Raw genomic sequence first — 26,809 nt, forward strand, 5'->3', positions numbered from 1 at the left:
AATTAAATATTTTCCCATCCCGTCTGCTCCTGTCCCTCTTCATGAGGTAAAGGTCAGGGAGTTGTGATCACTATCACCGAAATGCTCTCCCACCGAGAGATCTGCCACCTGGCCTGGTTTGTTGCCAAGCACCAAATCCAACATAGCCTCTCCTCTAGTTGGCCTATCTACATATTGAGTCAGGAAACCTTCCTGGACACACCTGACAAAAACTGCTCCATCCAAACTATTTGCACTAAGGAGGTTCCAATCAATATTAGGGAAGTTGAAGTCACCCATGACAACAACCCTGTTACTTCTGCACCTTTCCAAAATCTGCCTCCCAATCTGTTCCTCCGTGTCTCTGTTGCTATTGGGGGGGTCTATAGAAAACTCCCAATAAAGTGACTGCTCCTTTCCTGTTTCTGACTTCCACCCATAATGTCTCAGTGGACAAACCCTCCTCGACGACCTCCCTTTCTGCAGCTGTGATACTATCCCTGATTAGCAATGCCACTCCCCCACCTCTTTTACCTCCCTCCCTATTCCTTTTGAAACATCTAAACCCCGGAACATCCAACATCCATTCCTGCCCCTGTGATATCCAAGTCTCCGTAATGGCCACAACATCGTAGCTCCAAGTACTGATCCATGCTCTAAGTTCATCTCCCTTATTCCTGACACTTCTTGCGTTAAAATAGACACACTTCAACCCATCATACTGGCTGCAACTTTGCCCTGTCAACTGTCTAACCTTCCTCACAGACTCTCTGCACTCTGTATCTGCCTGTTCAACAGCTACCCCATCCACTGATCTGTAGCTCCGGTTCCCATCCCCCTGCCAAACTAGTTTAAACCCTCCCGAAGAGCGCTAGCAAGCCTCCCGCCCAGGATATTGGTGCCCCTCCAGTTCAGATGCAACCCGTCCTTTTGTACAGGTCCCACCTTCCCCAGAAGGTATCCCAATGATCCACATATCTGAAGCCCTCCCTCCTACACCAGCTCTGTAGCCACGTGTTCAGCTGCACTCGCTCTCTGTTTCTAGCCTCACTAGCACGTGGCACCGGTATCAATCCTGAGATTACTATCCTGCTCGTCCTGCCTTTTTGTTCCCAACCTAACTCCCTACATTCGCTTTTCAGGTCCTCATCCCTTTTTCTAGCTATGTCATTGGTACCGATGTGTACCACGACTTCTGGCTGCTCCCCCTCCCCCTTCAGAATCCCGTAGACTCGATCCGAGACATCCCTGACCCTGGCACCCGGGAGGCAACATACCATCCGGGAGTCTCGTTCGCGACCACAGAATCTGCTGTCTGTTCCTCTAACCATTGAATCTCCTATCACTGTCGCTCTCCTATTCTCCCCCCTTCCCTTCCGAGCCACAGAGCCAGGCTCATTGCCAGAGACCTGGCCGCTGTGGCTTTCCCCTGGTCGGTGCACCCGCTCACCCCCCCCCCCCCCCCCAACCGTATCCAAAACGGTATACTTATTATTGAGGGGAATGGCCACAGGGGATCCCTGCACTGTGCGCCTAATCCCTTTCCCTCCCCTGACGGTCACCCAGCTACCTTTATCCTGTAACTTAGGTGTCACTACTTCCCTATAACTGCTCTCTATCACCCCTTCAGCCGCCTGAATGATCCGAAGTTCATCCAGTTCCAGTTCCCTAACGTGGTCTGTGAGGAGCTGGAGTTGGGTGCACTTCTCACAGGTGAAGTCGGCAGGGACACAAGTGGTGACCCTTACCTCCCACATCCTGCAAGAGGAGCATTTAACTGCCCTAGCTTCCATCCCCTCTGCTCTAAATTAACACAGAGATTAAGTAAAAATAAAGGAAAACCTTACCTTACCAAACCCTCCACACAAGTGTCCTTTTTTTTGCTTAGAGGAGGAGGATGGGTGGGAGACACTACAGGTGTAGTGTTTCAGGTTTAGCCACTGCCCGAATATATAAGTTCACTTACCCAGCAGTCCCTGTGTCCGCGTCCGCCGAATCACGAGGTAAGTACTTTATAGTGAAACTTACCTTCCCAGCTGCCCCCTGGCTCGCACTCTCACTGCTACCGCTGTTCAAAAAGTGTTTTTGGATATGGGGACCAAATGTAGTATTTCCAAGTTTGCGGATGACACAAAACTAGGTGGGAATGTGTGTTGAGGAAGATGCAAAGCGGCTTCAAGGGGATTTGGACAGACTTAGTGAGTGGGCAAGAACGTGGCACGTGGAATATCATGTGGAAAAATGTGAGGTTATCCAATTTGTAGGAGGAATAGATGTGCAGAGTATTTCTTAAATGGTAAGAGATTAGAAAGTGTAGATGTACAAAGGGACCTGGTGTCCTTGTCAATAAGTCACTGAAAGCTAACATGCAGGTGCAGAAAGCAATTAGAAAGGCTAATGGTATGTTAGCCTTTATCGCAAGAGAATTTGAGTGCAGGAGTAGTGAAGTCTTGCTTCAATTGTATAGAACCTTGGTTAGACCGCACCTGGAGTACTGTGTGCAGTTTTGGTCCCCTTACCTTAGGAAGGAGGCCTGTATTCTATAGAGTTTTGAAGAATGAGAGGTGATCTAATTGAAACCTATAAAATAATTAAAGGGATAGACAGGGTAGATGCAGCTAAGATGTTTCTCCTGGTTGGGGAATCTAGAACCAGGAAACACACTTTCAAAATAAGGGGGAAGCCACTTGGGACAGAGATGAGGAGAAATATCTTTACTCAGAGGGTTGTGAATCTTTGGAATTCTCTACCCCAGAGGGCTGTGGAAGCTCAGTCATTGAGTATGTTTAAAGCAGAAATTGACAGATTTCTAAATACCAATGACATAAGAGGATATGAGGATAGTTTGGGAAAAAGGCATTGAAGTGGATGATCAGCCATGATCATATTGAATGGCGGGGCAGTCTCGATGGACTGAATGGCCTACTCCTGCTCCTATGTTCTGCAGGGTTTGTATTCCTAATCCCAAATTTTTAGCCCCACTCTTCACAGGGATTAAATTTTCCAGTTTTAGCATTCCTTTCTGCTATGCCTGTATCCTCTATCTCCAGATCCTGTCATTTTCTCTGTAGGAATTCTGTTCCCAATCCCAGGTTCCCAGTTTCTCTGCTGGAAGCTCCTTCCCACGCCACAATTCCCGTGACGTCATGCCGTCCTCGCAGCTGGGTATAAAATAAAAGAAAGTTTATTTTCAGAAAGAAAACGAAAAGTTTAGATTTTTTTTTTACAAGGGAAATAAAAGTAGTAAAAAAATGTTTACCTGCGAAAAGACACAGAGGAGCAGAAAGTTGCCAGGGAATTGAAGAATAATAAATTATTTGCAGATTGGGATTTGATGAGGATTGTTTTGGAATTTGATTGGATTGTCTCTGGTTTCACTTTTATTTTTCAGTCGCTCTTTGTTGCCCCTTGACTTGGGAAGCTGTTGTTTTGTTTTCTCTGTCCAGTTATTTTCTTCTCCCGGTCTCTTGTTTTTTTAAAAAAAAATAAAGTGAGGCGTGTAGCTGCGAGGACCTTGCTGCTTTGCAGAGTGCCGGAGGAGATATGGAGCCGCGGAAAATTGAGGTAAAAAAACACATACAATAGTGAAAAGTTTGGAGGGGATTTTTTTTTTAAATTTGGGGATGGGAAATTTTTCAGCAAAGCGCGGCTTGCAGTGAGAGCTGTGTGGCGGGAGGGGAGAAGTCAGGCCTGGGAGGTTGCCAGGGGGGATCTTGGCTACTTGTTTCAAGGCGAATGCAGTGAAGTTTGATACGATGTGTTTGGCTGCAATGATACTTTGTTATTAATGGCTTTGCTCTTTGTCTCTCTCTCTGGCTCCCCTCTCGTCCTCCTCCCAGTGGATCGGCTCTCCCTGTGGCTCCCACGGACCATACACTTTCTATAGGGCTTTCAGCCTGCCGGAGCCCGGCTCCTCCGGTAAGGGGAAGGCGCTGACGGCCAGGCTCGGCCAGTTCTTCTTTGTCAAATGCCAGCCCCATGAGCCCGAATGCATCGCCGAGCTGCAGCTCCTGTGGGAGGATCGCAGCCGCCAGCAGCTCCTTGCCAGCACCAGACTCTACTTCAGCCCGGAGGATACCCCACAGGGACGGAACCTGCACCACGGCCAGGTAAGGGGTGGTAAATGGGCAGCTGTTTGTTTCTAGCCTGGCGGGGGTGAAAGGCTCCTGCTCACTGCGGGATGAACATTCCTTCATTTTTACCCGTGACTCTTCCGACCCCTTTTCAGTACTCTCCAGTTGTTTCAAGGTCAGATGCTATCTGCTCAAACATGATTCTGATCAGGCAAAGAACTTACCTGGGAACCTGTGCTGGCGAATGCTTAATGTAACCCAGCCACTACATTTCCACGCTTAGCACAGAGTTTCAGGAGAATTGGCAACGTCAGCGACTGATTGGGGTTATAGACCTGAATTTGAAAAATAAATTTACCCAGGGCGTCGCGTCACTTCTGTTCAGCAGCACCTCAACAAAAAGGATTTAAAAAAAATTAAGATACATTTTTAAAATGCGTCGAAGTTTTTCACGTTAAACATTATATTCATGGTTGGGTGGAGAAATTAGCGAGTTATTTCCAGGTTTTTGCGAACTGAAACCTGGTCTGCTTTTATATCTTCTAAACAATGCGCATAACAATGTTGTTGGCGCCAGTTCAAAACAGCAAACGGGTTTTAACCGATTGGTGTGTTTTACTGAGATCTAAAGTAATAAAAAAAATTAAAGCCTGGCCGCAGTTTGATTTCTGCTGTAAAGGGCGTGGATCCCACCCTTTCCTCAGTGTGGGCTAGATTCCGTTCTGATGATTAACAAATACAACAGCCAGTCTTTTTGAAATGATTTGCAGCTATCTGGGGTCACTGGTTGCTCACATTCATTACATAGGTTTACCTCATAACCTCTGGGCAGGATTGCAGCACTGTGCAGTTATTATTATAAGTCGGTATTGCAGGTTGGATTCAGGAGGTCCCCACAACCCACCTCTTTCAGCAAGATAATTGCACGAAGACAGGCTACCTCAGATTAAACATAAATAGCATGAAGAAAACACAGTTTTTATATATCCGTTTTCATTTGCTTTCTTCGTGCTCTCTCTAATTTGGGATTCAACGGAATAATCTGTTCCGGATTCAAGCCAAGCATTTCCTGACAAACGAGTTTGACTTTTTTTTTCACAAAGACAAATGAAGAGGCTGCCTCATTGATTTTAAAAAAGGCCCTTTTATTCTTTCTCAGTTATTTTAACTGCAGATATTCTTAGGCTTGGTGTTTTACAGTAAATCAAAGAATATGCTATAGAATTTTCTACATCCGTTAATTACAGTGTTGTCTAGTTGTGGCATTAACACTAGCAATAGATACCAATGACGGACTGGAAGGCATTATTGGGATGGATTTAAGTTACAAAGCCAAAATATAATGACAACCATAAATCTTCAATTATGTGTTTATATCATATCAAAGCATATCAACTATTAGTTGTTGGATTCACATCTTGCTTGAGATCCGCTGTTGCATGAACTCGTATTTTCACAAGAAACCAGTAGTTTTCAAAGTTTCATTTGTTGGGGGGGTGGGTGGGCGGGCAGTGGGGGTGATGACACATTGTCAGGGATCCCTTGTCCAATCTTCAGAAAGACTGTGCCTGCTCTCCAAAGGAAACCAGTGATATTGCTGACTTTTGGAAATAAATTAAAACCACCTTTTTGGTGTAAATCAAACTTTTTGAAGTCATCATTTATATTGGCACTTGGAAGTTGGATTCATGTTTGTGGTCAACCACTGTTTAAATATGGGGCACAAGCGATGTTCAGGAGAAAATTTCTGTGATCTGATAGGAGAGAAGTATTCTTTGAGTTTCCTGTTGATTTGTGCATGAGATGGGTCAGTGGAGGGGATGTTTGTATGCAAAGGCATTGTTGAACTTTAGTCAAAATTGAGGGTTGGATTCAGGAGGTCCCCACAACCCACCTGATTCTGTCGTGATCATAGAAATTACAGCAAAGATTTAGGCAACTTAGCCAATGCGTCCCTATGCTGGTGTTTGCTTTTCAACTGGAGCAACATGCTTTAATTCGATGTTCTATCCTTCCCAAGTATCTTTTATATTACTTTTGAAATAATCCAATTCCCTTTTAAATTGTTAATTGTCTGTCTCAACAACCACCTGGAAGAAAGCATTCCATGCTGTCATAACTCTTTGTGTGATTAAAAATTATTCTAACCCCTTCAGCCTTCTAGTGACACTCCTGAGTCTTTGACCCCCTGTTATTAATTTACCAACTTCAGTGAAAACAATCTTTCATTATTTATCCTCTTAGAACCTTTTATAATTTTAAAACACTGTATCAGATCTCCCTCCCCCATTAATTTTAACTATTACATTGAAAAATGTCATTTTCATATTAATAATGTTTGATCTTAATATCATTCTGGTAAATCTTCATTATGCTGTTTCCACAACTCTGATATCTTTCCTGCAATGTGATGCAGGAACTGCATACAGTAGTCTAGCTGACACCTAAACAATTACATCCCTCCTTTTGCTTTTACATTCAAAGTTTATATGTATAATATATATAAGAATCCCATTTTTTAAATATATATGTTTTCTACCTGCTCTCTCACCATTAACAATTATGCAGCAACACTGATCTTTATGTTGCTCCACTCTGTTAACCGTCTAACTATTCAGGTTATACTTCCTTTCTTTTTTTTGTCAAAGTGAATAACTTCATATTTCTCTGTAATGAGGTGTAACTACCAGCTATTTGTTCCTTTGTATTCTTCCTCATTGGCACAGTGGCGCAGTGGTTAGCACCACAGCCTCACAGCTCCAACGACCTGGGTTCAATTCTGGGTACTGCCTGTGTGGAGTTTGCAAGTTCTCCCTGTGTCTGCGTGGGTTTCCTCCGGGTGCTCCGGTTTCCTCCCACAAGCCAAAAGACTTGCAGGTTGGTAGGTAAATTGGCTAGTATAGGTAGATGGTAGGGAAGTATAGAGACAGGTGGGGATGTGGTAGGAATATGGGATTAGTGTAGGATTAGTATATGTGGGTGGTTGATGGTCGGCACAGACTCGGTGGGCCGAAGGGCCTGTTTCAGTGCTGTATCTCTAAACTAAACTAAATCAGCAAACTTTAATAGCCTTCCTCCTGTATATCACAGATATTTGTGATGGATGTTCTAATGGATAGAGGAGCTAATGTGCACCACATTACCTTCCCCATCTTGTGACAACATGTCTAGTTATTGGATCCTTTCCTGTCTGAAATTCATTTGCCAGTGTGAGTCTTTTAGTGTTTTCCCCATTGTAGTTAAGTATCCATGATGGGAAAAGTGCTGTACAATATTGAGACTTCAGAGGGGGAAGCAAAGGGTTTGTTAACTGAGAAATAATAACCAGGCTTGTTTCATTATTCAGTTTGCTTGAGGATCTATAACTTCTTGCTTCCAAATCTAAACAGTACAAAGTAAGTGCAGAATTCCAGTTGGGGCTAGATTTTCTCCCCATTGACTATGAACGGACAAAAACTAGCCTGGATCCTCACTCTGTCTGCACAACACCTCAATTGGCAGCTCAATTTGATGAAACTTACAGATGATTTTAACAAAATATTAATATAGTGCATTCATTTTTACTCCATAGTACATCATGTTTCCCAATGGATTGACTAGGTCTGACTGTGTACTGTTTTAAAGAGATACATAATACAATAAGTCTTACAAACTACAACAAATATATTTGAAATTAAATAGTGATTTAAACACACAAGATTTTGGCAAGTGCTAAAAATTATAGTATAAGATATACATACAAGAAACCTCCATAATGGATCTCGTTACCCCTCAAAAAATAAGAGGTTGAAAGTTCTCATCAACAACGGTTCCACAGTTTTGCTGAGTTCTGCTTATAGTCAGAGGATTCCATTTTGTTCCTTGTGCATGTGTTATTAAATATGTTGGCACAAAGTAATATGCCAAAATTGGAAGTGGTTTTAGATGGGGAAAGGAATTTCTGATAACTGTTATAGTTCTGTTTGGGAATGCAAAATTCAGTCTACCTTCATTCTCTTTTGCTACTTTCAATAAGGGCATAGTGTTTTGTGTTTATAATCTTCAAAGAAAGAAGGATAGTTCAGAAAACTGACAAAAAAAAAATAGCTAAAAGTCCAAGATAAGAAATTGGGATCTACTGGTAAGATAAAAGGAAATCTGGACAGTGTGTAGGATAAGGCCATGTGAAATCTAAATAAGGATGCACAAAGAGGCATAGAACTAGGAGAAGGAAACCAGAGTAAGGATCAGGAATAGGTTTGAATACAAGAGAACTGAAAGAAAACAATTCAAGAAACAGCACTTAAGAGAATGTGAATAGAGAAAGTGAATCGACGAGATAGTCCAAGCAGAGGATTGTTAGACTGACACTCAGACAGGAAAGGAAAGCATTGTGGAAAAGTAAAAATAACAGGGAGAAGACCTTAATTGCAGAGTAGATTAGAGAAGACTTTAATTTGAAGCTGGAAACAAACATATGAAGCAAAGAAGTCGTCTTTACAGAAAACAAGAACAGAGGGAATAAGTGAGAGCTATGTTATTGTCGCTTAAAAATTGAGATGTAGAATCATAGAAAGTTTATGGCACAGAAAGAGGCCACTTGGCCCATCATGTCTGCGCCAGCTGAAAAACGAGCCACCGAGTCTAATCCCACCTTCCAGCATTTGGTCTTTAGCCCTGCAGGTTACAGCACTCAAGGTGCATATCCAGGCATCGTTTCAATGACTTGAATGTTTCTGCCTCTACTGTCTTTTCAGGCAGTGAGTTCCAGACCCTTGCCATCCTCTGGGCAAAAAAATCCCCTCTAATCTTTCTACCAATCACTTTAAATCTATTCCCCCTAGTCACTGGCCTCTCTAATGTAAATAGGCCCTTCACGTCCACTCTATCCAGGCCCTTCACAATTTTATACATTTCAATCATATCTCCCCTCTGTTCCAAGGAGAACAACACAGCCTATCCAATCTTTTCTCATAGCTGCATTTTTCTAGTCCCAGCAACATCCTCATAAATCACCTCTATACCCTCTCTAGTGCAATTACATCCTTTCTGTAATGAGGTGACCAGAACTGCACACGCTACTCAAATTGTGGCCCAACCAGTGATTTTTATACAGTTCCAGCATAACCTCCCCACTCTTATATTCTATACCTCAGCTAATAAAGGAAAGGATTCCATATTCCTTCTTGAACTACCTTATTGACCATTCAGCCCCTTGCTTCTGTTTCACCATACAGTTAGTTCATGGCTGCACTCCACACCCATCCTTACTTCATATTCCTTGTTACCCTTGCCTAACAAAGATCTATTGACCTCACTCTTGAAAATTTCAATTGACCCAAAATTCACAGGCTTTTGATAGGGGAAGAGTCTCAGACCTCCACTCTCCATTGTGCTGCCTAATGTCACTCCTAAATGCCCTAGCTTTAATTTTATGATCTTGCCCCTTTGTTCTGGATCCCTACCAGAGGAAATAGTATCTATCCTATTGAATCCTTTGATCATTTTAAACACCTCAATTAGATCACTCCTTAACATTCTAAATTCAAGGCAATAAAGTTGATGCAATCTGTCCTCATTAATTTAACCTTTTACGTCCTGGTACAATTCTGGTGAATCTGTACGGTTAACCCCACCCACCACCAAGGCCAAGATATCTTTTGCTGTCCAATCAGTGGACAGAACAATGTAAATCCTTTTGTGATTTCATGACAAAATGCTTGATTGGTTCTCTGACTTAAAACAGGCAGAGATAGAAAGAATAAAACTGCAAATGCTGAAAATCTGAAATCAAAAAAATGCTGAAGGTATATGGCAGTACAGTCAGATTTGAAAAGGGAACAGATTAATGTTAGGTGGACACCCATTATTAGAATGGTGTGGCAAAAGAGGACCAATTACTGGATCCTACACTCCGGGAGTGAAGATCTTAGGATTTGGGGCAGGTATAGCATTATAGCTCTATATCGGATTTGTGCTCGTTGAGCATGTCCTCAATGGAAACAAGAACCTAACCACAGGAGCTTCATTTGAAATGTTACTTTCTCTTTTCTCCAGATGTTGACGGCCCTGCTGTGCATTTTCTGCAATTATTTAAACTTACTGAGCAGTGTACCGTGCGGATAATGTCCCTCTACAAATTCGACCAGATGTTTCCTTCAGCTTTTCCATTATTAATGCATAGCCATAGACTGACATCCAGGACATTTACTCCTGGTGGTCTGTAAAAGTCCCATGTGATGGCTGGCCAGCCCAGTTCTTCACAACCCTAATTTGACAATCTTATTTGGAGAACACTGGATTGTTAGTCTGGAAATGGCAAAAAAAAAATCAATTGTGCAGTAGGACTTATCTAACTGAGATTGGCACCTGAGGTACGTTATTGGCACAGAATAGGGTGCATATTACTTTAATCAGATCATGTTTCACTTGACCAGAGACTGCTTATTGCTCACTGGGTGTCCATAATAGGAACGTGGGAAATAGGAGCAGGAGTTGGCCATTCGGCACGTTGAACTTGCTGCACCATTGAAACAGATCATGGTTGGTCATTTACTCTGCATCATTTTTCCCCAAATGGAAAGTGTTCTATTCTCCATTGTTAACACTTCACCTTTGATGAGAACAGAATTCACCAAAAACAATTATGCTGTTCACAGGTTATAGTACTCACAAATCATAGAATTTTACAACACACAAGGAGGCCATTTGGCCCATTATTACTATGCTGGCTCTTTGAAGGAGCTACCTAATCAGTCTTACTCCCCTACTTTTTTCCCCTAGCCCTTCAAATGTTTCCTTTTCATTTTTGAAAGTTGCAATTGAATCTGCTTTCACCTTTTCAGGCAGTGCATTCCAGTTTAAGAAAAATCATTGATTTAAAAAAAAAATTCTCAACTCCCCTCTGGTTCTTTTGCCAAATTATCTTAAATCTGTGTTCTCTGGTTACTGACCTACGTATGAGTGGAAACAATACACAGCTAGCAAATGTTGCCTCAGACATTCTGCACTTTGCAGATGGATAGCTGTTTGATAAAATGGCTTGTTATTTTCTGGATTTGTAACTAGAGCAGGTGCTGATATCATCACATTTGTTTTTTAATGTTTTCTTGCAAGCAACTTGAAATGCTTCAAAAAGCTTAGCGGCAGGTAGTGTTTGCAGTGCCTTGACCTCTTAGTAGCAGTTGATATGGTGGACACTTTGAGTTCCAAGATATTTTGTGTCCTGTAAACTCTTGTTGACATAGTGACAGCAGTTCTTTAAAGTAGTAATCTACATTTATCAGAAAATTGTCAGTGAAATACTAGTAAGAGGTGCATATTGTGAAATTTCTCACAGGCTTATTAATTACAGAAAGTTTTGTCTGGAATTTTCCAGCTTGCTGGAGTTTGATTAGAATATAGAAATATCACACTGGAAGTGGCATGTCACTTTATAACACTGCTGTGGGGTAAAGGCTAAGGTTTTGTCCGATCCTGCTTCTTTAACAGAAGAATTTTGAGGTATGGAATTCATTGTAGCTTCCTCCCGCATGTTGCTGAGAATACCTGGCCAAGTCTCCTGACTGTATGCTGTGTTACATATTTCTCATTCCTAAAATTTCTGTTTCCTCCGCATTTGTCAAGAGCTGCAGCACAGGCATGTTCAGGGCCACAGCTAGTCTTGGAAGAATTTAACTGAGGGAAGAGAAGGAGTAAGAAAGAATACAAATCTTAGCACTTTGAAGGCTAAGCAATGGCTTCATGTCTACAGAAGTAAGGGGAAAGCTTTTTTGTAGTTAAATGTCTAGAGTAGAACAGTTATGAAACAAGAGGACAATACTGTCTTGAGTGTTTCAAATAAACTGTAGTTAAACTATAATACTGGGAATTATTTGAACTTGGAAAATGTGGAAATTTTCCATGTTGTAACCTCTTGTATCTTGTGCATAACAAAATTGTGTACTCAGCAAGATCCAGACAATTAAATCTAGAAACTTTCTTTTTAAGTTCCTGACTGTTGTGAATGTTTCTGCTTGCCAAATTCCTTCTGCCCTGAATGCTTAATAAGTGAGTGCTTTTGTTGTAAGGGTGCAATTTTCTTTTTGCCTGGGGCTGTCTTTTTCCTGCATCATAGCTGCAGGCATATGGCATTATAGAGCAGAGTTTCCAAAATGTTATTTGTGCAGCAATGTTCACTCTGAGATTTTGAAGGTGTTTTGAAACTGTTGACTTCTGATGTTGGCAGAGTGAGACCCTGGTGCCTCCTCCTGGACTGCAGGCCGAGTTCTGATATACGAAAAGGGATCTTCAAAGACTCTCTACTGAGGTATAAAATGGAATCTCTAGATGTGATTCTTCACGAACCGGTTTCTAAACTTGACCACGATGGTACAGAGAGTAACAATTGGAGAGGAGGACAAGAATCGGAGGGAAAGTTGGTTCTGATTTCACTTGTGGGTTTCCAGTGGCTCTGTTATTGAGTGAAGTCAGGTACCCTGTATTTATTTTCTGGAATGGGGGCAGAGAGAACCCTAAGAGAAAGAACAGAATAAATTTAAAAGTGTAGCATCAAGAGCGGGATGATGTCTGTTAAACCATTTCAGGGGTTTCATCTTTCCTGAAGATTTTGGGGAGTTTTTTGCCATTTGCAGCAGAGAATCATTTTTTCTGATGTGAATGTGTTATTTGATCACTTGAACCTGATGAAGTAATATTTGCTTCTTAAGTGGTTGCTTTCTGCTTTGAACAGTATCAGCATGAAGGCAACTGCCTATTTAAATCACATTTTCCAGAGACTCCGTGGCAATGCTACAAAAATGTCTGTTTCCAAAACAAGCTACAGAGTGTTTGAAGTACATAAAGGAAAGCACATTGCTTATGGAGCTGGTATTAAAATATAGTCTCAGTGAGCCAGTGTGGCTGATTATTTCTGGTCTGATTATGTTCCTGTGATGCCTTGTAATGTTTTACTACATTAAAGGTGCTATCTCAATGCAAGTTGTTGTTGAAAAAGAGAAAAACAAACTTGCATTATTACTGTTTGTTATCCAGATGCGAACTCATCTGATATTGGTTGAGAAACTGGCCTGGGTTTTTAACACTTCGGTTAATTAAACTGAAATTTCTAAGATCTTTTTATTTTTAAAAACTTATAAATTTTGCATATAAAGGTTCATTTAGGGATAAATTGCTGTGTTGTGATTGATCATGGAATAGGTGTTAACATAAGAAATAAGAGCAGGAGTAGGTCATTCGGCCCCTCAAGCTTGCTTCGCCATTCAATAAATCATGGCTGATCTACTTAACCACGCCTTGCCATACTATCCCCATGTCCCTTAATTCTCTTAGTATCCAAAAAATTGAAGGAGAGTTCGAGCAGTCTCACTTGAGGCTTTTGCTATGCAGGCTGACAGGGCAGCCTAAAGGGAAGTTAGAGGGAATGCTAATTTACTGCTGATCAAAAGGAGCATATAGCTCGAATACTAGTAATTGCTGCTTTTGTTGCTTTCTTGCAACTGGATGCACATCACCAAGATGAAAATTATTTGTAGGATTATTTAAAAGTATGATGAAACAATTGGTTATTTGGCATCTCCATCTGTATGTCGGGTCTTGTAACAAAAGGCTGTCGTCTCTTTCAGGGCAGGGTTTTAAATGGCTGGTAGCATAAGTGTAACTGTCTGTTATCAGAGTTTTGCTTGGTTTCGTGGAATCAGGATACATGAATACATCTCTCAAAGGATTAGGATACTTCACAAGTTGACAGCTTTCTATTGATTAAGAGAAAGTACCAGATTTCTTAGATCGTATTCCAGTAATGTTCAGTACATGCTAATTTGGGTCAGTACCCAAGTTTGTGTGCACCCTGTGCCCAGCTCCGCACAAACTCCCAAAACCTGAGAAATAAGACAACTTGATTCCTCTAAAAGTCCTTAAATCCACCACTGCCAGGTCTCCTGTGCTATTATTTTTATGATTTAAGTGGCAGTGACATGAAAACTGTTGTAATTGCAGGTAAATAGTGATCTGCATTGATTTCAAGGGCGGGGTAGGAAGAGAGCTATGATAATTCCCTGGACGAAAAATTGGGCTTGTTAGTGCCTGGCTTTTGGGCACTACGAGTGCCTGTAGAGCCCTAAAATGGTGACCATGGTGTAAACGCACACTTGTGGGCGAATTGCGCGGGTGCCATATTGGTGTCGGCGTTGGGTGCACACGCATGCAATGCATGCCTGTCAGAAGTATGGAGAGCAGGTGGATAATGATGTCAGTCAGCATGCACTGGTGATTTGACACCAGTGGTGCCATTTTGGTGTTCAGTGATCCAGCTGTTGCATTCTGTTAGCCTAGCACAGCTAAACATGCATTCAGCAGCAGGAAGAAACCCTCCCACCAGCACTATTTATAGGGATCATCAACTACTTACAGGTTAGTTGTTGGTGGATTTCTTCTGGCTGTTGCTATAATTCTGTAAGTATTTGGTGGTTTCTATAGTTTCAAGTTTCTAAAGTCTACAGGGAGTGGTGTGGCAGGTTTATGGAGATAGTAGCTCGGATTAGTCAATGATCGCTCCAGCAGTCATCGGCTCCTATTATGGCACGGGCGTTGCGAACATCCTTGCGGTCCTTCGCTTGGATGATGCTATGGTCAAGCCAATGCCTGGAGTGAGGGTGCTGCCATGAGGTCTGATATTTGTCTCTCTGACTAAATAGGGTGTTCATTATGAATCATGGCCATGTTCAAGGCATTTTGTCAGAAGAAGGACTCCGCTGGTGTTAGTCCTTCCAGCACCTTCCTTGCCAATCACACCTTTCCAAAAGTTTGTGTCCCTCCAAACTCTGGCATTGAAGTCTCCGAGGCGGATCAGCTTGTCTTCCTGGGGAACACAGGACAGCAAGTGATCAAGGCTGGAGTTGAATTCCTCTTTGGCCTCACCTGTTGCTTCTAGGGTTGGGGCATACATGCTGACAACTGTGGCGTGCTGTTTCTGGGTTAGGGTGAGCTGGAGGGTCATGACACGATCGTTTAATCCATAAAGGGGCTCGCTGAGGCGGTCGGCGAGTTCATTTTTTTTTACAGAGAAGCCAACCCCATGGCGTCAGCACTCTTCTTCTGGTTTACCTTTCCAGAAGAAGGTGGGCTGAAAGAGCGCAGGAAGTACAGCAATTCACTGCAGCCACGACATGCATGGATTCTTCAGCGCAGTCAAGACCGTTTGCAGCCCAAGTACCCAAGGACCTACCCCACTGAGAGCAAAGAATGGATTTGCGCTGATCAAGGACAGAGAGGCAGTCAGCGCTCGTTGGAAGGAGCACCTCGAAGATCTTCTCAATCGCGACTCAGTCCTTGATGCTAGTGCCCTCGACCCACATTCCACAGCATGCTACCTTAACACAACCCCAGCCCGACATGAGATCGAAAAGGCCATCTGAGAGCTAAAAAACAATAAGGCCACTGGCGTAGATGGGATTCCTGCTGAAATTCTAAAATATAGCTGAGAGGCACTCTTGACACAAATACATGGTCTTGTCTCCCTCATTTGGAAGGAGGAGAGCATGCCAGGGGATCTCCGAGACGCCGTAATTGTGACCATCTTCAAAAAAGGTGATAAGACCGACTGTGTTAACTACAGAGGGGTATCCCTGCTGTCCACCACAGCGAAGGCCATCGCAAGAGTCCTTCTCAACCACCTCCTCCCCGTGACTGAAGAACCCCTACCTGAATCACCAGGTGGATTCCCTCCATCAAGAGGTATAGTGGACATGATCTTCACAGCAAGTCAACTCCAAGAAAAATGTAGGGAGCAGCAGCAACCTTTATACATGGCCTTCTTTGACCTCGCAAAGGCCTTCGACTCTATCAACTGGGAGGGATTATTGAACATCCTCCTCAAATTCGTCACCATCCTCTGCCTGCTGCACAACGACAGGCAGACTGTAATCCTTGCCAACGGATCTGCTACTGACCCAATCCGAGTGCAAACTGGGGTCAAACAAGGCTGTGTCATTGCACCAATGCTCTTTTTTCAATCTGCCTCACTGCAACACTCCACCTCATTTCCTTGAAGCTCCCTGCCAGAGTAGATCTGGTCTACAGGACGAGCGGCAAACTATTTAACCTACTTCACCTCCACTCCAGAACCAAGGCCACTCCAACCTGTGTCATCCAGCTGCCTTATGTTGACGATGCTTGCGTATGCGCACACTCAGAGGCCGAGCTTCAAACCCTCGCCTGTGCATTCATGGAGGCAAATGAAAGAATGGGACTTAAGCTACACATCCGGAAGACAAAGGTCCTCTACCAGCCTGCTCCCGCAACGCAACAATGCCTCCTGATTATCAAGATTCACAGTGAGCCACTGGACAACGTTGATCACTTCCCATTCCTTGGGAGCCTCCTCTCAGCAAGGGCAGACATCGACGATGAAACTCAGCATCGCCTCCAGTGTGCCAGCGCAGCTTTCAGTCAACTGAGGAAAAGAGAGTTTGATGCCAAAGACCTCAAACCTGGCACCAAGCTCATGGTCTACAGGGCTGCAGTGTTACCTGCCCTCCTGTTTGCGTCCGCAAGTTCCTGCAAATTCAGTGGCAGGACAGGTGCTCCAATATCAGTGTCCTTTCTCAGGTCAAGATCCCCAGTATCGAGGCACTGATCATGGCTAGTCAGTTACGCTGGGCGGGCCACATCCTTCGCATGCCTGAACACAAGACTCCCAAAACAAGCTTTCTATTCTGAGCTCCATCACGGTAAGAGGCTACCAGGAGGGCAGAGGAAACACTGCAAGGATGTCCTTAAAGCCTCCCTGAAAAATGTGACCTCTCCATTGATTCATGGGAATCTCTTGCCCGAGACCGCCCAAAATGAAGAAGAAGCATCCGTGACAGCGCCAGCTGGTTTGAACAACATTGACATGCCCAGGCAGCGACCAAGTGCAAACAGCGGAAGGAGTGTTCGGAAATTCGAGCATCCCATTCTTTCACCTCACCAAACCACACCTGTGGCAGAGTGTGCAAATCCAGAATTGGATTATTCAGTCACCCAAGGACCCACAACCTGGAGTGGAAGAAAGTCATCCTTGTTCCCAAGGGACTGCCTAAGAAGATGAAGAGGTGCTGAGGAGCTTTTGCTGTCTTCAAGGCTTCTGCACAAACCAGTTGCTACCAGACACTCCTGAGCTGTCTCACCATGTGTGGAATGGCATCTAATCTATCCTCTAAGATAAAGTGCAGTGTCGGTATTTGAGCAATAGCTGCAAGTGTGCCTTCATCACTTTCTTCTTGGTGTTTTTCCATTGCCTGCACAGGTTGCACCCATTGGTTTTCTGAAAGGAAAAAGGCACTAGGCTACGGTTGTGGTGCAGGAATGGGGGGTGCTGGGGGCGGGTAAGTAAGAGGTACATGCTTACACCATCTGCAACTTCTAAATTAGAAGAGAGTGTGTGATGTGCAGTATCTACTGCATGGGGTTAGGACATGCAGACTTGCCTGCCCCCTGGTTGTGCACCACCTTTGTCCTGCAAGAGAAGTGTGTTAATGTGGTGCTATCTGTTTGGCTGATGTGGCTGTCATGATCGAATAGTTGGCAGTATATGCAACCTGCGAGATGTGGGTGTGAGGCTTGCAACAATGCTAAATGTGTGACGGTGAGGTGAAGCCTGACTGATATAGATTATTGGTAGGTGAGTGATGGGGTTGTGGTGACTTGAGCAGTGGTTGAGTCTACCATTACATTTGGTAGAATGTGGCATGTGGAGATGCATTCATTGACCTTGACCACTTATGTGAGGTCGTTGAACATCTCGCGGCACTGCATCCCAGACTTTGGGGCTTGACTCTCTTTCCCAGGTCAGATTCTCTTCAACCATGACTCCCATGACACCAAGCCACAATGCACCTTCCCTTTAAGAGCTACAGGTTAGCTTTCAGCTATGCAGGCTCCCATTTTAAGTGATGCTAATCACTTCCAGTATTGTCCTTTTGCTGATGCGTCCAGCCAATGAACAGTACACTTTGCACTGGCTGGAGACAGCGATCAGTCAAATGAGCAGGCAGCATGAAGTTGGCACACTGCTTGCATTGCAATCTATGGCTGCTACTTAGTCGAGCATTACAATTCCTTGCCTGTTTTTAGAGGCTGTCCAGTTTAGTTCCTTCATCGCTTATGAGGAGAGTAATAATGGAGTGGCAACAAAGTACCAGGAAATGATGGAGTCGCATAATTAATGGTGTAAGTCATTTACTCCATAATTTCCTCTTCCATTTGTGTCATTGATACATCATTAGAATGGCACAAGTTCCCAAGAGATGTGGCCAAAGCTCTGCAGTCTGGTGCTATCGGGGTCAATTGTTGAAACTGTCAGAGTGCCAAGCGCCAGTTTGCAGTGGGGGGAAATGTCTACAGGCCGCCTTGGGTAAGGTTAAGTGATATTTCTTTTAGTTAAAATAACTCAGCCAAGGCCATGTTGGATGACCTGAATGCAGGGAGGTGACAGGTGGTGTGTGATGGAAGAAGGTGCTGTAAAGAATGAACCAAATGTCACCTGCAGGTCAGAAAAAGGTGCTTGTGGAGTGTACCAAATCCCACAAACCGATCAGGATTATCTCATGCACAGAATTGCCATTGCATACTTGTCCCAGTTGTAATGTTAAGACCAGCGTGTTTCCATGGCAGTGAGAGCTTTTAACAATAGCCATAATCCACTGATCTGACAGGAGTTGCCCAGTGGGAACATTTCTAAAGATATTGAGTAAAAGCTTACTTGTATGAGGACCTGGGCTTAATAATGCAATTCTTTTGTTCTGTATTGAGTTTCTCACAAATTAATAGAACTATTTTATAATAGATTAAAGTAAAAAAAAATCCCCATGAAATCGGGGCTGTGGCAGACACTTCATAAAGCTTCAAACCAGGGAATGCTTTTGAGAAATAAAAACAAGAAATGCTGGAACCACTCAGCAGGTCTGGCAGCATCTGTGAAAAGAGAAGCAGAGGTAACGTTTCGGGTCAGTGACCCTTCTTCGGAACAGTGCGGAAATGCTTTTGAGAATGTTTTTTTTTGTGAGTACTTATTTTGAAAGTATCATACACTTTTATAGGAGGGACTCTTGCTGTCTGCTGTCATTTAAGCAGTCAGGTCTTTGAATTATTGGTGCTTGAAAGGGTTTTTTGTTTTTCTCCAAAGGGTGAATATATATAAACAGTGATTACTAACGCATCATTTGGGGAAAACTGGATTGAAATTGTTACTGATCCTGACAATGTGAGAGATTGAAATTAACGGAGCCACTGCTGGACTTGGATTTATGTCTGTTTCATTTCAATTGAGTGTGGTTTTTTTTGAGAGCCAATTTCACTACGTTTTTGTTGCCTCTTTTGGATCTTACTAGGTTTCATCCTTCCTGAGACTGGGATGGCACTTGGCAATACTGTTCTTAAGTCTGCCATTGTGAGGCCTTGTGAAGCTGGTCAGGCAATGATGATGCCTTCTGTCACAAACCACTTAGTCCCTGCAACATCTTCCCTTAGTAACATGGCTGACATTGGGAAGGTGGTTGAAAGGTGGATGAGGATGGTGATTTGACCATATATCTGCTTTGTGCATTGTCCAGTGTCATCTTCAACTCCCATGTTAATTTAGCCATTTTTCTCCTTTGGTATCTGACTGCAGAAACATCACAGATTGTACTCTATACTGAACCTAACATTCTTCATACTGATACTCATTGGAAATTCTAAGTCCTTCAGACTCCCCCTCCACATGGTTATTATACCAGTATGATGCAGGAATGGGAATTCTCCCCTCCAGCTGCAGAATTCCATAAGCTTCAGCCTATGGAATTCATGCCATTGGGTCTGAATCTTGTTTCTGTATGATATAAACTGGCACCTTGATCTCTTGTACAGGCAATTAGATACTGATGTGGGGACCTGATTGTTCACTGGTTTCTTTACTCTGCTGTTGGGAAACTGGACTGGAGAGATGTCCATTCAGGATCTCTAGTTTTTGGGGACTACACTAATGTCAGATACCTGGACAGGAATGCATGCCATTCTCTATTTCACCGTCTCAGCCTCAGTATGGGACCTAGAATGCTAATTCTTCTGATTCTCAAAAAAAAAAGTCCTGGGTGTGCTGGTTTTGTGTTTTTGGGTTGTAATCAGTTTTAAAGTGTTAATCTAAACCTTAAAGCACAAAGCAAAACCCATGTTTATTTGTCAGTCAGGAAAGACTGATTAGGCTGGGCACTTTAAGAGAAGGCTGAAGGATGACTTAATAAAGGTCTTTAAAATTATGACTGGGTATGGTCAGGTAGAGGTAAAGATGATGATTGCACTTGTGGAGAGTCCAAAACTATGGGCTATAAATATAAGAAAGTCGCTAATAAATCCAATTAGGAATTCAGAAGAAATTTCCTTACCCAGTGAGTGGTTAGAATGTGGAACCTACTACCACATGTGATAGTTAGGGTAAATAGAGTCAGAGAGATACAGCACTGAAACGGGCCCTTCGGCTCACCGAGTCTGTGCCGACCAACAACCACCCATTTATACTAATCCTACCATATCCCCACTATTCTCCTACCACCTACCTACACTAGGGGCAATTTACAATGGCCAATTTACCTATCAACCTGCAAGTCTTTGGCTGTGGGAGGAAACCGGAGCTCCCGGCGTAAACCCACGCAGTCACAGGGAGAACTTGCAAACTCCACACAGGCAGTACCCAGAACTGAACCCGGTTTGCTGGAGCTGTGAGGCTGCGGTGCTAACCACTGCACCACTGTGCCGCCCCTTTTTTCTTTTTCTTTTAAAAATACATTCCCATTTATTATACAACAGATGTGTGGTGCCAGGTACATTTGACTCAAGTCAGCTTAATCACTCTCTGACAGGGCACACATCTGCACTTAATCATAAAAAGATATGAAAATAAAATTTTGTATAAAACAAATAATAAATGACTGGCAGCGTCAGTTCAAATTTACCAGCCTATCTGTACTTACCACCATAACCCATGATTCTCAAACATTCAAAGCAATGGGCCCTTCTGTTTTTGATGGCAGTGACTGAAAGAGGAGGCCTCCTCTTACCACTGGTAAAGTAACTCTGTTAACTCGCTATATTGTAACTGGCCCCGGCCATTGTTCTGGCAGCATAAAGTGATGCCATTAAACAACAGTGCGGCACCAGCCACGTGTCACAGACCGCCTTCTGTTAAGCGGGGCTGGAAATCATCTTTCCTCATCCAGTTCAGATCCGACCTCGCAGCGGGCAAGGAGCATGTCGTCCTTCATATAAGTGCGCTGATTGAGGCACTTGAGGTGCAGTAAGGTGACGTAACCAAAGCCCTTAGAGTTGCGCTGCAGAACGGGCCGCTGGAAGGCCGGCAGCTCGGGCTTGCTCTCCATGACTTTCTCGTGCTTCTGCTTGATGGGGCCCTCGGACTGGTCAAAGCTGGAGAGCCGGATGGTGCCTTGGAAGGGCCAGGGCAGGTAGCTGTCATACTCGCCCTGCATGGTATGCACAAAGAGAGAGATATAGTTGGAGCAGCGCTGGGCACTGGGTGTCTGCAGATGCAGGCGGAGGCACAGCTTGTAGCCTGGCTTGCCCGTATAGATGCCGGGGCCGTGGAGTACCATGGGCTGGTCCTCTGCCTGCGCCAGCAGGTGGGTGCTGAAGTTTTTCACCTTCCAAATAAAAATCCCATTGCACTGCTGGACCTCCAGCTCACCGAGGTGCTCCTCCAGCACGCGGACACCCCGCTTCAGCTCCCCCACTTGGCCGCTCTGCGTCTCCATCTTGGCGGTGAGCTGACGGATCTGGTGGTCTTGCTGGACTAGGCGTCCCTCCAGCTGCTGGACAGTCTCCTTCAGGTTCTGGATCAGGGGTGAGCAGTCACATGTGCTGAGGCCCTGGATGGCAGCGGAGGTGACGGCTGAGTGTGCGAGGCCTGCAACGGCCCTGGGATCGTTGCTGACTGGAAGTCAACCTCCGAACTCTGTGTCAATGCAGGACACCTGGGAGTTTAGTCCTGTGCTGACGCTGCGCAGTGTCTGGGCCATCATCCGCATGTGGGCCTGTGTGTAATCCTGTAGGTGCATGGCCAGGTCATACCTCTGCATCTTTTCCGGGCAGCCAAAGGCACTGAAAGTGCAGGGGACGGGTGCTTTTGGACAGTCCAGATTATAATGGTTTGGCATCTGTTCTCTGATTAATTCCATGTTGCAGTATTCACAGGTGACATTGGCCAATGGACAGTTCAGATCATGACCCTTTTTGTCCTGATAGGCCATCGGCATGGCACAGTTCTCGCAGGCAACAAGCATCTTGGGGCAGTCCGACTCCATGTGGTCCCGCAGTTCCTTTCGCCAGAGCACGACCTCGCACTGCACACATTTTAGGGAAAGCTAGAAAGTATGTGAGGGAGAAAGGATTAGAAGGATATGCAGATGGGGTTAGATGTAGTGGGAGGAGGCTTGGTGGAGCATAAACATTAGAACAGGCCAATTGGGCTGAATGGCCTGTTTCTGTGCTATAAATTAATGTAATTTGTTTATCCTTTCTCCATCTTCATCCCACCACAATGTCCAGAGCCATCGTTGGATGCCTTCCTGAAGCAACATGACTGCGATTGGGGTCTGGCTCTGTGGAATGGGAGATAGGAACCTGTACCCAAATATAGTGCAGCCTTAATAGGTTTGGGCTATGGTGTTGGGAATGAATAGCAGATGCCACCTGCAGGTGAATTGAGAAGCATTTAAAAAAAATATTTTTTCTTGAGCAGCTGTGTCTCTATCCTGATGGCACAGGCTAAACAGTAGTCAACATTTGCAGTGGAAAATGCTGACTGCAATTACGTTGTGACTGCATTCCCATTTAAAGTGAAGGATTGTGGGAGTGAGAGGGGTTTGTTCAGTATCCTGGCCATTGGAACACAGTTGCCTAGTTTTATCGTAGTTATGCTTATGGGGAGGCAGTGGCATGGGGGTAATGTCACTGCACTAGTAATCCAGAGGCCCAGACTAAAGCCCTGGGGACATGGGTTCGAATCCCACCAGGTGGTGGCAGATGGTGAAATTTGAATTCAATTAATAAAAATCTGGAATTTAAAAAAAAAACCTGGTCTTAATGGTGACCATGAAACCATTGTCGATTGTTGTAAAAACCTATCTGGTTCACTAATGTCCTTTTAGGGAAGGAAATCTGCCGTCCTTACCTGGCCTGGCCTATGCGTAACACCAGATCGACAGCAATGTGGTTGACTCTTATCTGCCCTCTGAAATGGCCTAGCAATTCACTCAGTTTTAATCTGACATTAATCTGTGCATGTGCTAAATCTTGAAGTCGCGGTCAAATTCAGAGGCGTAATGATGGCGAATACTGATAGTTTGCTGTCAAAATCCTCACTGGTTCGGGACCAATATAATTGTTTTGCATTAAAATGGGTAGAAAAACAGACAACTAGACAGATGAGTAAGAAGAAAAGACTTTCAATGGTCACAAAATATGCAAACATTTTATTGTAAAGCTGTATTCTGTTCAACGGTGATATTTAATTGTCACTCCTGTTTACCGATTTAATGAATTATGTTTATTATAGTGCATTGTGCAATGTAGGTTAGATAGTATAAATGGAAAGATGTCCATTCTTCAAGGTGATAGGCTGATGGAAATGGCCATTACATTCAGCATCTCCGACACAAGAGAATTATAAATGAGTGAGCATTTGGAACCAATCTCCGAAGTACTATTCAGGGTTAGTTTTTTTTTTCTTTGAGAACTGATCTGAAGATTAGAAGCAGAACCTACAAGAATTTTATATTTTGATTTCTAGAGGATGGTTGGGGGAGGGGAGAACAGAAGCTTTGGATGGTTTGCTGGAGGAGGGGTCAGTTAAGCCATCATGATTCTAGTTTGGTCCATTTCTGGGTTGAATTGAGAATCACAGAATAATACAGTGCAGAAGAGGCCCATCGAGTCTGCACCGATGTATTAAAACACCTGACCTGTCTACCTAATCCCATTTGCCAGCACTTGGCCCATAGCCTTGAATGTTATGACGTGCCAAGTGCTCATCCAGGTACTTTTTAAAGGATGTGAGGCAACCTGCATCTACCACCCTCCCAGGCAGGGCATTCCAGACTGTCACCACCCTCTGGGTAAAAAAGTTCTTCCTCAAATCCCCCTTAAACCTCCCGCCCCTCACCTTAAACTTGTGACCCCTCGTAACTGACCCTTCAACTAACGGGAACAGCTGCTCCCTATCCACCCTGTCCATGCCCCTCATGATCTTGTACACCTCGATCAGGTCACCCCTCAGTCTTCTCTGCTCCAGCGAAAACAACCCAAGCCTATCCAACCTCTCTTCATTGCTTAAATGTTCCATCCCAGGCAACATCCTGGTGAATCGCCTCTGCACCCCCTCCAATGCAATCACAAGGATGGGTGATGGGAGCTCCTCGTAAGTGTGTCAGTTCTAAACCATGAAGTGGAATGTGGGAGTCTACCTGTGGGGAAGCATTAACACTACATAGTCGAGTATTAGCAGAACACAGTGGAAAGTATGGAAAATGAGATACATGTCTGAAGAGTAGTAAGTGGATATTCTCATATGGAAATTGAATTTGAAGAAGATCAGGTCTAGCTTGCAAGGAAAGAAAAGTTTCTCATACTCCAACACCATAAGAAAAACCAAGGCCATTAAACAAGGATTTGCATTCTGTTGTACAACACAAATAGTCTGCTCTGTTCCTGGAACAAGATCAGGGATATAATTTACCAGACATTGATTACAGTCTGTGGTAGGAGCATATTACCAGGGCTTGTAGAGAAAATTGGTGACAATTCAAAGGAGTTTACAGGAAACTACTGGTAGGAGCGAGTAGATTTTCTTTTCTGGAAGTATATTGATAAGAATGTTCAAGGATTTTTTTTCTTCAGGATTTTGTTAGGAGTTTCATGAGTCCAATTCACAAAATGAGCAAATCAGCACCTGATGAGAAATTCAGTGCTTTTATGCTTGGGGAAAATGGGTAAAAGACCAAGCAACGTCCAAAAGCAGAGGGAGATACCAGCTTTAGTGTGAAGATTCTAAAACCTGAGTGAAGGTAGTTCTGACTATCGCAGGTACAAAATAGAATCTACTTTCTCAGCATTAATAGAGTAAGAACAAGACAATGAAGCAAGCAGCTCAGAATAAAAAAAAAATTGCCATTTCAGGGAGATGGCATTATGAAATATTTCAAGGGTTCAGAAGCTGAGCATCTTTAGTTGACATCATCAGGACCAGGGTGATTTCCTGGACTAGTTTAGTCACACAAGGAGGTCAGAGAGGATTTCCCAGATTTGTTTTCCCCTCCAAATTGGTCTGGGTTTTTAATCTGGATTTTCATCTCTATATTGTGATGCACAAAATATAGCAGTTGTGTGGGACAAGCTGGATGGACCAGAGAGCCTTTTCCTGTTGGTCATTGTTTGTATGTTTGTAGCTGAAAAATTGTGGAGTTGATTGGTACAAGGGTAGCCATGTATGAGGTGTCAGTCTTCAAAGGAAGCATGGAAGAATCCAAGTGATATAGTAATAAAAATATTTGAAATGACCCTGGAGTCCAAATGGTTCAAAAAGAAAATATCCATCTATACATATAAAAGTCTTGCTATTAGTAAAAGTATCAAAAAAGAGGAAGGGAAGATGGTCATTTTCTGCAGGCTTTCCTGATCCTAAAATATCCTGCCCTTCCTCAAGGGCAGGAGGCAGGACTGCTGCCAATGCAGAGAAATTTCTTTTAAGAATTAACATCAAACCGACCTCAGCTTCTGTTTTATGTAGATCATTAAATGCAGAGAACATCTCAGCAGTGGTCTTAGACGCAGGACATGTTTTATCTTCTTAATTGCAACTTGCATATGCCTTTTAATATAATGGTACAGCTGAATACGTCTGTATTCTATTAGCAGTTTCCTTTCTCTGTCATGCAATGTATGCAGCAAGACAGTGGAGGAGGTACCTTGTCCATTTGGGGAATGTTTTTGTGCCATTGCACTAATATGGGAAAATGTACATTTTATTTATTTTTGATTTTCCGACAGTAATTGCAAATCTTCTGCTGCCTCACCCAACTAGCCATTTTATCTTGTGTAAGGCTGGATATTGAATGTGAACAGGCTATTTCAAAGGCTGAGACCATTACTATACTCGCCTGCCCATTTGTCAACATATGGACACTTTGTGACCGGAATCACTGGATAGTGATTAGAAGCAAAGAAAACCTGCCCAATACTTCCCTCCCTCCCCTAGGGTACTGTGGCCAACTGTTGAGATCAGCTGGCTTTTCATAGACGAAGAATCCAATTTGGAATCTCGTGTATGGATGAGTGACGTGCATTTATGATGTTTAAACTGGACTTTAGTAAAGCATTGGTTGAGTAACTGCAATAAAAAAGGCAGATTATTGAAATTTGTTGTGATTTGGTATCACCGTTGCTTCTAGATCAGAATGTTGAGAGTTTGAGCTCCCAATCTAGACTGGCATTTCCACCGCTGTGTTGAAGGTGTCCTTCATTGTTGAAGGTTGTCCTCTTTCAGATGAGCTGCCTAACCCGGGTCCTATCTGATTTTTCCCAGTTTCAGGCCAACATTATTCCCTCATCCAGTACCTAGAAAACCATAACCAACTGCCATTCATCATCTTGTCATCTGTGTGATTTTGCCCACACAATACCTTGTCCTTCAGGTGTAATGAATTGTGTGTGAAGCACTTTCTAATGCTTCAGGCAGACGTGATGAGAAACTCTGC

General features: G+C 43.5%; 1 protein-coding gene and 1 pseudogene across 1 annotated transcript in view; one reads left to right on the top strand and one right to left on the bottom strand.

Annotated features, from left to right (window-relative positions):
• The first annotated feature begins 3,439 nt into the window (after window positions 1-3,439).
• The window catches only part of LOC137375821 (AT-rich interactive domain-containing protein 5B-like), a 128,160-nt gene continuing 104,790 nt past the window's right edge, over window positions 3,440-26,809 (top strand). Inside the window, 2 exon segments of the mRNA XM_068043322.1 lie at window positions 3,440-3,543; window positions 3,819-4,088. Coding sequence (XP_067899423.1) covers window positions 3,523-3,543; window positions 3,819-4,088 — 291 coding nt within the window. The 5' untranslated portion in view covers window positions 3,440-3,522.
• On the bottom strand, window positions 21,211-26,398 carry LOC137375755 (TNF receptor-associated factor 6-like; annotated as a pseudogene).

This window comes from Heterodontus francisci, chromosome 12 (assembly GCF_036365525.1).
Source record: "Heterodontus francisci isolate sHetFra1 chromosome 12, sHetFra1.hap1, whole genome shotgun sequence".
Lineage (NCBI taxonomy): Eukaryota > Metazoa > Chordata > Chondrichthyes > Heterodontiformes > Heterodontidae > Heterodontus > Heterodontus francisci.